The 12580-nt window shown below is 34.0% G+C and overlaps 1 protein-coding gene across 1 annotated transcript in view; it reads left to right on the plus strand.

Annotated features, from left to right (window-relative positions):
- LOC110025087 (isoamylase 3, chloroplastic) overlaps positions 1–8130 on the plus strand; it is a 92627-nt gene extending 84497 nt beyond the window's left edge. Inside the window, exons 17-24 of the mRNA XM_020725355.1 lie at positions 2689–2778; positions 2913–2985; positions 4759–4838; positions 5213–5317; positions 5410–5508; positions 7068–7129; positions 7713–7821; positions 7910–8130. Coding sequence (XP_020581014.1) covers positions 2689–2778; positions 2913–2985; positions 4759–4838; positions 5213–5317; positions 5410–5508; positions 7068–7129; positions 7713–7821; positions 7910–8023 — 732 coding nt within the window. The 3' untranslated portion in view covers positions 8024–8130. The remainder of the gene's footprint in view (positions 1–2688; positions 2779–2912; positions 2986–4758; positions 4839–5212; positions 5318–5409; positions 5509–7067; positions 7130–7712; positions 7822–7909) is intronic.
- The last annotated feature ends 4450 nt before the right edge of the window (positions 8131–12580 follow it).

Here is a 12580-nt window from a genome sequence, read left to right on the forward strand (position 1 = left end):
AAACGAGAAAAAATGCTTAACCTAACATATATATAAATATATATATACATATAAATATATATATATATATATATAAATTAAAACACATTTTACCCGCGCACGACGATGCGACAAAATAGGTGTCCTCCCTAGGCAAAATTGACGTTCCGGACGCGTTGGCGCAGTCCGTTTCGTCATCCGGGGTCGCTCGGACGACGTCGTCGACGGTCGGGTCAAAAACGCGTCGAAATTCAAATTTCACAAAAATATTGACCCGCGATCGATTGTTTCAAAAATTTCATTCGAGTCTTCGACGGGTAACAGTGCAAGCGATGTGAATTATGGCGATCGGACGTGTTGGCTCTCCGAATTGCGAAGTTTGTGCGCGCGGGAGTGCGAATTGTGCAGAAGGCCACCCTAAGGCTCAAAAAGGTCCTATAGGGATCCCTTTTGGGTTTCCTCATGTTGGTTTCACCCTTCTAAATGCTAGAAGTCGATACCACACACTTGGAACCACAAAAGAGGACGGAAGTAGGTCAAATTAAAACGAGGCGGGCACCACTTCTAAGGTTCTAAGATAGTCAAAGGGAGATCCCTAAGGCTAGATCCTAAACCCTAAGAGGAAGACTAGACCTCACTAAAAATGAGGTCAACAGGTGTACAAAAGAAAACCATCAGTATCAGAAAAAGAAGGGGAAAAGTTCAAGGCTCGACTGGTAGCAAAGGGATTTTCACAGCAGAAGGTGGTGATTATGATGAAATCTTTTCTCCTGTGGTCAGACATACTTCAATCAGGGCAGTGCTTGCATTAGTAGCCATTTGAGATTTGTATTTGCAAAAAATTCTTTGGATCTCGTTACGCCTGAAGAAATAAAGGCCCAACCCTGTGGAGGAGCAGATTTACATGGAGCAACCAGAAGGATTCACTCAATCTAGACAGGAGCATCTGGTTTGCAGATTAAAGAAATGGGTGTATGGGTTGAAACAGTCTCCAAGATAATAGTACAAGCGGTTTGACTCCTGCATGATTCAGATTGACTATAATAGATGTGAGTATGATTGTTGTGTTTATGTGAAGAGCCTTGATAATCGTCCTATTATTTTTCTGTTATTGTATGTTGCTGATATACTGATTGCTACAAAAAATATGAATGATGTTCGTGGTTTGAAAGTTTTATTGAGCCAGAAATTTGACATGAAAGACTTGGATTTTACGAAGAAGATTCATGGAATGGAGATTCATCGAGATAGAGACTCAAGACGATTATGTTTATCTCAACGAGAATATGTTGAAAAAGTACTAGACAAGTTTGAGATGAGCAAAGCAAAGTCTGTGAGCACTCCATTGGCAAATCATTTTAAGTTTTCTTTAAAACAGTGTTCTAAGACAGATACAGAAATCGAAGTCATGGAAATGTTTCATATGCCAGTACAGTTGGTTGTTTGATGTATGCATTGGTATGTACTCGTCTTTATTTGGCTCATGTTGTTAGTCATGTCTGTAAATACACGGCTAAACGTGGAAGGCGACATTGAGAAGCAGTCACGTGGATTTTCAGTTATCTGAAGGGTATTGTAGGACATGAAATTATTTTTGGCAGTAAGCAGGATGATCCTTCAGTTGTAGGGTACGTTGATTCTGACTATGCTGGTGATTTGGATGGCAGAATGTCTACAATTGGGTATGTGTTTACTCTTGGTGGAGGGCCTATATGTTGGAAATTAACAATTTAGTCTATTGTGACATTATCTACAACTGAAGTTGAGTACATGACAGTAGCTGAAGCTGCAAAAGAAGTCTTATGGCTTGTTGGTTTAGTAAATGAACTGGGCGTTGAGCAAGGTGGAGTTCAATTGCATTGTGACAGTCATTGTGCTATTTATTTGGCTAAGAACCAAGTGTACTATGCGAGAACCAAGCACATTGATGTTAGGTATTACAATATCAGAGAATTGATTGCTTCTGGTGAGATATTGTTGCAAAAGGTTCATACTGATGAGAATGCAGCTGATATGTTGACCAAGTCAGTTACTATCAACAAGTTCTTGCATTGCTTGAACTTGTTGAATGCTTGTAGTTGCTAGAGAAGCATGATGGCCCAACCCACTTCTAGTTTGTAAGAAACTCCATGACGTATTTCTCCCAAGGGGTTGGATATTCGCCAAGGTGGAGATTTGTTAGATATGACTCATTTACCATAAAGGGATAGATTCTGGAGCGGAGCGGAAAATTCTGTCCAAATCAGGGGAGTTTCTTTATGTGGGTTGTGGTGAGGTACAGGGGTAATTTGGTAATTACATATTGTAATCTAGAGTTTTCTAGGGTTATAAATAGGTTTGTATGTAACCCTAGGTGTTATCTCTGATATCTGTAATCTCTTTTCTGAATATTAAAAGAAATTTGCCACTCTGTTCCCGAAGACGTAAGCATCTTTTGACGAACCTCGTTAAATCTCTGTGTTCTTTTGGATTTGTGTCGATTACCGTCTTTCTTCACCCTAATTTTTCAACAAAATAGCACTCTTTCATGCAAAGATCTAAAGCACCAAAGTGTCATGTATATACATATGCATATGTAAATAAATAGGAAATTTGTGCCATGAATGTAAATTTTACTTTTTTTTTTTTAATACAGGATTAATGTTATGCTTAGAAATTGCAGTTCACACATTATTTAAACACGACTATTATGGGAAAATTTTTCAACAGGTAAATCGCCGCAAGCCTTATCATAGCATCAATTTTGTCATCGCTCATGATGGTTTCACACTGTACGATCTTGTTTCATACAATGTCAAGGTATTCACCTAAAACCTTAAATGCCTATATATAGTCATTTAGTTAACACTTGAAAGGAGGAAAAATATATATTACTCAGAATAAGGGCACATGTATTATCATCAATGATGCTTTTTAATGTTACTTTCATGTAGCATAATGATGCTAATGGTGAAGATGGAAAGGATGGATGCAATGATAATTTTAGTTGGAACTGTGGATTTGAAGGTATTTCATTTTGGTCCTATTCTTTTTCTGTAACAGCTTGATGCATAGTTTCTATTCAAGTTTATCCATTTCATCAAAAAAAAATAGTGAAGTATGCATTATAAGTTCGTCGACACGTGTGTTTTTGAAAACTTGTGACTCAAACAAACTATTTGAAGCTAGAATAGTGACTCGCTATGCTTTTAAGTTGTATTTTCTTTGGCTAAGTAGTCTAGCCATATTTGAGAGTGTAAATGAAATGTTTTTTAAGAAGAATTTCGTACATTTGTACAGTGATATACCCTTTTTATAATTTGATATTGTGAAACATATTTTTCAACTACGGAGCACAACCAATTCAAGTGTTGAATATCAAAGTCCACTTTTATGGGATAAAATTTTGGGGATGTGTTTTCATCACTTTTTTTATGTAAAATTGACCTCTCAATTGTAGATAATGCTAATGATTTCTGGGTCATTCTGTAGCTTTCAAGTATTTGGAACATCTGGAATGAAAGGAAATGATTTTTTAGTACTATCAAGTACGATAAAAAAAAAGTGGTTCAACACTTCAATTTCAAGCTTATTTTATGATGAAACTTAGTTATGAAAATAAAGTGCATCAATTTTTTTGAGAAAAGGAATGCTTTAATTCTTCCATAAGAATGAAATCTTTTTATAACAAATAAATTTTTTTCTCTATAGCATTTTCGTTTGTGTTAACTTTTTATAGAAGTGGCAAAATGGCACACTAATTATTTACAGATTTTAGTCCCAGGGCCTATAAAAATACTAAATTAGGGTCTGTTTTGGACGGTTTTTTGTTAGCCTTGTTTTTTAGACCGCCATCACATTTTTATTTGGGGAACTATTTTCTTGCTACTTTTTAGAAATTTTTGTAATAGAAGGTTGTTTTTTTCAACCGCCATTAAAGTGTGGTGACTGTCTGAAAGTTACGGTCTGATTTTTTGAAAATAAAATAAATTTGTAATAGTCACCGCAGCTTTTTGAAAAACAGTTTCTTCTGTTGCAATTCACAGTTGCTTCTTCTAAAGGCTACAACTGCCCTAAACAAACCCTTAAAACTCTTTTGGGCTGATACATTCCTCCCTTTAAAAGAGAGTGTGGACTATTTTAGCCCATATTAATGGAGTCTAATATAGTCATCCCTGAATTATTTTAGGTAAAAGTCATCACATATACATGCTCTAGGCATCCCAATTAAAATGCATATTGACATAGGTTGATTTGGAAGAAGCTAAGCTTTAAAAGTGCAAATTTATTCTTTTGCAATCCAAAACACTCTTTATGCTTTTTTCTTATGTGATTTTGATTAAACTATCTATAATCAGTTAAATATGACACTATTCTTATTAGTTTGAAGTGGATAGATGGTTTAGTATTGTATTTAAAGTTTAAACTTGCAGATTTCAATCAAGTGAAACTATGCATTCTACTACTCATGAAATGCATCGAAATGCACAAGCCTTTCTTTGTAACGAATGTCATTCATTTCTATCGAGAGACAGTTCGTAAAAATTGTGAAGTCTTCCATAAGCTTAAATGTGAAGCCATATTGCAGAAACCTTTTGGCATCATAAATTGTTAAACTGATTCGAATACATTTGGAAGTCCAGTTATTTATCGGTGGTCTAATTCCACTGCCAGGGATGATTTCAATAGTTATGTTTGATAATATTACTTTGACAAATCGATAAATAGGAAAAACCAATGTAATTAATTAATGGCTGATAATGATATTTTGATTAAGTTGCATACATGTGGCCTTTGTAGGTGAAACGGATGATATTACTATCAGAAATCTGCGTGTGCGACAAATGAAGAACTTCCATGTTGCATTAATGATCTCTCAGGTAGCTATAGGTGGCCAATGTTCTATTTATTTTGTTCTTCATATTATTTTTGCAAGAATTTTAAGTTGTGCAAATAAGTTTTCTTATAGCCTTATTTTAACTTTTCATAGATTTTCTAAATTAATTTCTTGTTTTAGCCATCCTGTACTGAAAATTGTTTACAATGTTTGTAAGGTTTATTAATAAATATTTATACATGAATAGCATGTTGAAGAGATTTACATGAGGTGTTCAATATGTTACTCCAGGTTTATTTTTTTTTCCTAACCAAAGAATTATAACTTCAAAAACCCATGCATGTGGGATACTCTACACTCCTAATACAAACAGCCCAAATGTTTTCCTATTTACATTTTACATCTCTATTTTTGCAGGGAACACCAATGATGTTCATGGGTGATGAATATGGGCATACAAGATATGGAAATAATAATAGTTACGGACACGACACTTCCATCAATCATTTTCAATGGGGAGAGGTGCAAAATGTCTTCTTTTTTTTGTTTGTTCGTTTTTATGTTAGGAAAGTATGGAATATAATGTTTTTTTTTTTTTTTTTTTTCTGGAACAGTTAAATGCAAAAAGAGACAATCTTTTTCGATTTTTCTCAGAGATGATTAAGTTCCGCCACACGCATCCTATACTAAAATGTGATCGATTTCTTGAAAAGGTAAATCAGCCTTTATTTTTCTTAAAGGTTATATTAAGATTCCCTATTATAATGTTGTTTTAGCTGCAACTTTATTCAACTCTTCATTATAATGAGTACGGAACTTTTTTTTTATATTTTTTATTTATTTTGAGAGATTTACATACTTACCAATCAATTCCTATGTATTAACATATCAACCAACTAAACTTCAATTTTTACCTGTAAACCACTGCTAAAAACATAGGAATCAGGTGGTCCATATGTAAAAATTGAAGACTTGATGGTTGATATGTTCATAGATAAGAATTGGGTGATATGGGGTGATATGTATGTAAATGCCTCTTTTTTTTTTTGGAGAATTTGCATACATACCACTCAATTCTTATGTATTTACATATCTAACGCCTAAACTTCAATTTTACATTTGTGCCACCTTTTACCTATGTATGAAAAGTGTATTTAACCTTTTAAAAGTTCAAATAATGATATTTTTGTTGTGAGATAAAAATTTTAGGTGCTACAAATGTAAAAAAAAGTAAAGTTTTGGTTTTGGATATATAAATGCTTAAGAATTGGGTGGTATGTATGTAAGTGCTCTGTTTTTCTTTATTCGCTCGTATCCTACATTGAAGCCACGTGCAGCACATTACATTTATTGAGCGGCCAGATAAGTAGAAAACTGCGAGCCCCTTAAAAAAAGGGGCATTTTACATACATAGCACTCAATTCCTATGTGTTTACACACCTAACTTCTAAATTCTATGTTACATTTATACCACCCAAATCTCATTTCACATAAAAATTTCAATCATTTTAATTTTAAAAAGGTGAATTACACCTTTTTCAGTCTTAGGTAATGTGTAATTAATGTAAAATTTTGTAGTTTGTGGGGCTAGGGGTAAACGAACAAAGCTTGTGTTCGTGTTCGGTTTGTTTGAAATAAGTTCGTGTTCGAAATTGTTCGTGTTTGTTTCTTAACGAACGAGCTGAACACGAGTTGTTCGCTAATGACGAATCAGTTTGACCTCTTTAATATATATATATATGCCTTTTTGGGCTTTCAATATATATATATATATATTATATATAACTTATGTTGTATATTATAATATAGTATATTAATATATTATTATTATTAATTTATTATATATTATAATTTATAAAATTTAATTTTTTTAAATTATCATACATTTTTTATATATAATTATTTTAAATTATTTTATATTTCGAACAATAACGATTCGAACGCAATCAAACGCATCACTATTCGTGTTTGGTTCCTTTAATTAACCGAATGAAAAAAATTTGTTTACGTTCGTCCCGTTTATTTATCGAACGAATCGAACATGAATTCATTTGATGAACCGAACACGAATTATTTGCGAATAACGAGTTTTTTTATTTTTTTTTTTTGACACTTTTAGATATGTAAATATATAGGAATTGAGTGGTATGTACGTAAATCTACTGATAAATCAATAAACCAGCAGATTGAAGGGATAACTTTGAGGAAATGTCGAATGCCTGACGGAATTGAATGGTTTTAATTTAATCTTAATTGAACTGAACATGTGCAGAATGATGTGATATGGCACGAGGACCACTGGGACAATCCGGAAAGCAGATGCCTAGCTTTCACGTGAGTGAAATTTATTCCTGCTATTTCTAGAACGATTAAATTGCTGCTTTTTTATATTTCTCCTAATACATTTTTTTTATGTATATATTACACAAACGTGAGTGAAATTTATTCCTGCTATTTCCAGAACGATTAAACTGCTGCTTTTTCATATCTCCTAATACATTTTTTTTTTGTATATATTACTCAATTTATGTATGTATATTTCTAACACTTTAATTTGCTGTGTACACGTATAACACTTGGGTTATCATGCAAGTAAAACATGAATTTCACTTTATAATAGTTATTCTGAAGATTTACATATATACCATAGAATTCTCATGCATATAATTTTTACATATATGCCACCGCACCCATGCATAAAAAGGTGTATTCAGTTATTTTTATGCATAAGAAAGGAGGTTTATATATAAAAATTGATGTTTAGTTGTTAGATATGTATATGCATAGAATTCCATGGTATGTATGTAAAAACCTATTGACTAATACCATGTTTTTGACGTGATGTTATTGATTCGAGTCTTACACATGTAAATATTAAACTTAAGATGTTAGATATGTAAATATCCTTTTTCCTCAGGCTCCATGATGATAAATTCAGAGATATCTATGTTGCTTTCAATGCGCATGACCACTACACTGAAAGTAAAGTTCCTTCACCACCAAATGGGAGGCGTTGGTATAGAGTGGTAAGATCCTTCATTTATATTTTACATATATAACACTCTAAACTTTATATTTTACATATTTCACTCCTAAATATTACACTATTTGCAGGTAGACACAAACTTTGGATCCCCAGAAGATTTTGTGGCTGAAGGAGTGCTGGTCAATGGATCTGTGTATAGTATGGCTCCATATTCTTCAATTATTCTTGAAGCAAAAGCCTGAGATTATTAGCACTGTAAATTTTATTCTGCAAATTCAAGAACTAGTATGGCTGTCTTACTGTGGATGGAACTGAATCTGTAATTAATAGATTGTGGATTTTGACTTTCTGATGCTTCTTTGATTGCTTCTGTAGGGATGCCATGGACGATTTAGAAGTAAATATTTAAATATATGCTAATTAAATTAAATAGCAAGATAATGCACACAAATAACAAGATAATTTACACAAATATTGTTTTATCGAGTTACTGATTTGAAATATTGGTTATCACAGAAGAAATTGAGGGATTATTAATGAAAATCCAGAGCTATTATTAGGAGCATATTTTCTTGCAAGATTCTAATTTTTTTTTGATTTTTTATTTTTTTGTAGGCCTGCTTCGAGCATCATCTCATCAGCTGAGATTTGAAATTATAATATTATTGGGTTGGATATTTGCAAAATGTTAAAAATCTCATCCCCAATCGATGAAAATTTAATAATAATTTTCTTTTATGAAAAGACAATAGTGATAATTAAGTTTAAAAACTTTACTTTTTGTATTTAAATAATGAAAAAAAATCCTATGGTCGTGATAATCAGGGGTGGACCTAGGTAGGGTTTAGGCGAGATATTATTGCTATTCCTCAAATTTAGTTTTTGACTTATATGGAGGTATGAAGAGATATTTCATATGAGTGTGTTTGGTCATGGACTGAAATATTGAATTTCTTGCAATGAGTATGGCGTTCCGACTATCACCGTAGAGAATGCCCTTCTGATTTTTTTTGCCCAATTCTTTCAAGAAGTCATGTAGTTATATCATCTCCTTTGTAGCATCTGACACTGCTATATACTCAGTTTCTGTAGTAGATAAAAAAAACTGTCTTCTGCAGATTAGAGCCCATGACACTGCGGTGCATCCAAGTGTGAAAATATAGCCCTTAGTGCTTCTGGTATCAATGTCTCCATCAAGATTAACATCAACATAGCCCTGTACCTCTAAAATTTTCTTAAAAAACACAAGCACGTTTTTGAAGAGTCTCTTAGGTATCTCAAGATTCACTTCACAGCTTATCAATGTTCTTTCTAGGATTACTTGTGTATTTGCTAACAAGTCCCTTTGCATGTGCAATATCCGTTCTGGTACAAACCATAACATACATAAGTGAACCAATAGCTGAAGCATAAGGAATTTTACTCATGTGGTCACGTTCCTCCTCTGACTTGGGCAACTGATTCTTGTTGAGTCTGAAATGACAGCCCAAAGGTGTGTCAACTGGTTTGACTTATACATGTTGAACCTGCTAAGTTCCTTTTTCACATATTCAGCCCGAAAGAGTCTCAACGTGCTTTTGACTTTATCTCTGACAATTATCATGCCAAGTATTTGCTTCGCAGCTCTCAAATTTTTCATTGTAAAGTGCTCTGACATCTGCTCCTTTGGGTTATTGATCTCATCAATATTAGCCCCTACAATAAGCATGTCATCCACATATAATAGTAGAATAATATAGGAATTATCAAAATGTTTGACATAACAGCAATGATCTGTCTGACATCTGTTGTACCATACATTGTGAATGAATTATCAAATTTCTTTTACCTTATCTAGGAGTTTGTTTCAAGTCATATAAGCTCTTCTTTAGTCTACAAATGAAATCTTCTTTTACCTGTACCACAAATCCCCTAGGTTGGTGCATGTAGATGTCTTCTTCAGGGTCTCCATGAAGAAAGATTGTTTTCACATCTAGCTGCTCCAAGGAAGAGATCTTCAATAGCCACCATAGACAGTAACATTCTGATGGTTGTGAGCTTCATCATAGGAGAGAAAATCTCGGAATAACCAATACAATGTTTTTTGTTGAAAGCCTCTTACAACAAGTCTAGCTTTGTATCTCTTACCGCCATCATGCTCAGTCTTCACCCGGTACACCCACTTATTGTGAAATGTTTTTTTTCTAATAGAAGTTTTGTCAACTCCCAAGTCTGATTTTCTAACAGAGAATCCATCTCCTCTTTTATGGCAAACTCCCACTTGCTCGAATTTTCATCTTGCAATGTTTCTTCAAAACTCTTAGGTTCTCCAGCATCTGTTATCATAATTTAGTTCAAAGTTGGAGAGTAACGCTGTGGAGAATGTCTAGTCCTTTCTGACCTGTGAACTGCGGCTATAAGGGTAGACTTCTCTGAAACTGACTGTGGAACATAGGAATGGGTGTCCCGGACACACTCTCCTTATCACTTGCATCTCTGTCTTGTACTGTGACCTCTGATAAATCATCAAACCTTACCAACTCAGATTCATGCAGTGTTGTTTCAGAAACTGTACTAGACTTGTTCTATAATCTTCTCAATGAAAATCATGTTCCTACTCTTCATGATCTTTCGACCCTGATCATCCCAGAAACAAAAATCAAATGTCTCGTCTCCATAACCAATGAAAAAACACTTCTTTGAATTAGTCTCAAGCTTACTACGAGCATCAGGATTAATGAGAACATATGAAAGACAACCAAAAGTTTTAAGGTCAGAAAATTTGACCTCTTTCCCACTCTGGATCTCCTCAGACAATTCACAATGTAGTGGAACGGATGACCCCCTGTCGATCAAGTAAACTACAATGCTAACAGCTTCTGCCCAGAAAATAGGTGGCAGTCCAGCGTGCAATCTCATGCTTCTAGCCCGCTCATTAATGGTTATTTTCATGCACTCTGCAACACCAATTTGTTGTGGTGTTCCTGGAATTGTATTCTTTATTTCGATGCCCTTAGCTGCACAATACTCCTTGAAATTGTCTTCAATGTACTCACCACCATTATCAAACCTCAAACATTTCATCTTTTAGTCTTTATATGTCTCAACCATGGCCTTCCAAGTCTTAAACACATTAAATACATTAGATTTATGCTTCAAGGAATAAACCCATACATTTCTGCTACAATCATCAATAAACGTGACATAGTAATGAGAGCCTTAATGAGATGTCACTGGAGAATGTCCTCACACATCTTTGTGCCACTTTTCAAGAAACTAACATTCCTATGTTTCCCCATAATGCAACTCTCACACATGTTGAGATCAACTGACTTCAGTTCTGGTAACTTGCCTCTAGACTAAAGTTCCTTCATACCCTTCTGACTCATGTGGCCAAGTCTACAATGCCAAAACTCTACTATGCTCTTTGCAACAGTAGTATCAACACTATTAATTAAACCAGTAGTCATATACAAAGTACATGTTTTCTTACCTCGAGCCAGTATCAGTGCTCCTTTAATAACCTTACAGGTGCTATCTGAGAATATTATTGAATGTCCACACTCATCAAGCTACTCAACAGAAAAGAGGTTCTTCTTCAGTTGAGGAATGTGTCTGACTTTTTGGACATATCTTCTGTTCTTGTTTGGAAGTGCAATGTTAATGTCTTCAATTCCTACCACATTCAAAGCTTCTCCATCTGCCAAATATACTTTCCTAAAGTTACTTACAATATGATTTTGCATTAATTCTTGATGGAATGTTGTATGGAAAGAAGCTCTGGAATCCAGTATCTAGTCATTAATATAACTATGAACTACTAGCAGTAGTGCATCTTGTGTTTTTTCAGTTACCATATTTTCTCTATCATTTTCTGCCTTTATGGGTTTTATGCAGTTCCTCTTTATGTGACCAGTTTTTTCATAGTTCCAACAAGTTTTTTTCTGACCAGGCCTTGACTTATTCCTGCATCTATGCTTTGATTTTGATCTTTCTCTGTTTTTGTTCCTGTTATGTGATCTATATTTGAAATCAACATTTAATGTTGAACTTGAACCCGAAGTCTCGCAAAAATCTTTCCAGCACACCTCCTTAGCTAAAATCAAATCACGAATAACATATTTCAGTTTATATTTACCTGCAGAGTTGCTAACAGTCATCCTCATTGCTTCTCAGCTATTTGACAATGAAGTCAACAAGATCAATATACGTATCTCATCATCAAATTTACTTTTCGCTAATGATAATTGATTTTTGATAGTATTAAAATCATTCGGGTGTTGTACAACAGACGTATATTCCGCCATCTTCAAATTAAATAAGTTTTTGATCAGATATATCTTATTATTCACTGATGGCTTTTCATGCATATCTGGCAAGCTTGTCATGAGATCTGCAGTAGTCCTTTCATTGACGACATTGTGTACAACGAACCTCGACAGAGTTAATTGAATAACCCACAGAACTTATTGATGCAACAAACTCCATTCAGCCTCATCCATCATGTCCGGTCTTTTCTTCAATAATGGAAGATGAAGTTTCTTCCCATAGAGGTAGTCATCTATCTACATCCTCAATAATCAAAATTTATGTCATCAAATTTCTCAATCCCTGAAATTTTCACTTCATCTCCTATCATCATTCTTTCTCAAATCTGAACCACGGTTTTGATAACAGCTGTTGTGGTATGTAAAACTATCGACGAAAAAAATGAAAAATAGAATGAGATAATTTACACTATAGAATAGAGAATAACGGAACACACAGATTTAAGTAATTCTACAAATTGATTTTGTTGTCCTTTTTCCATAAGCCACAAT

This window comes from Phalaenopsis equestris, unplaced genomic scaffold, assembly GCF_001263595.1.
Source record: "Phalaenopsis equestris unplaced genomic scaffold, ASM126359v1 Scaffold000287, whole genome shotgun sequence".
Classification (NCBI taxonomy): domain Eukaryota; kingdom Viridiplantae; phylum Streptophyta; class Magnoliopsida; order Asparagales; family Orchidaceae; genus Phalaenopsis; species Phalaenopsis equestris.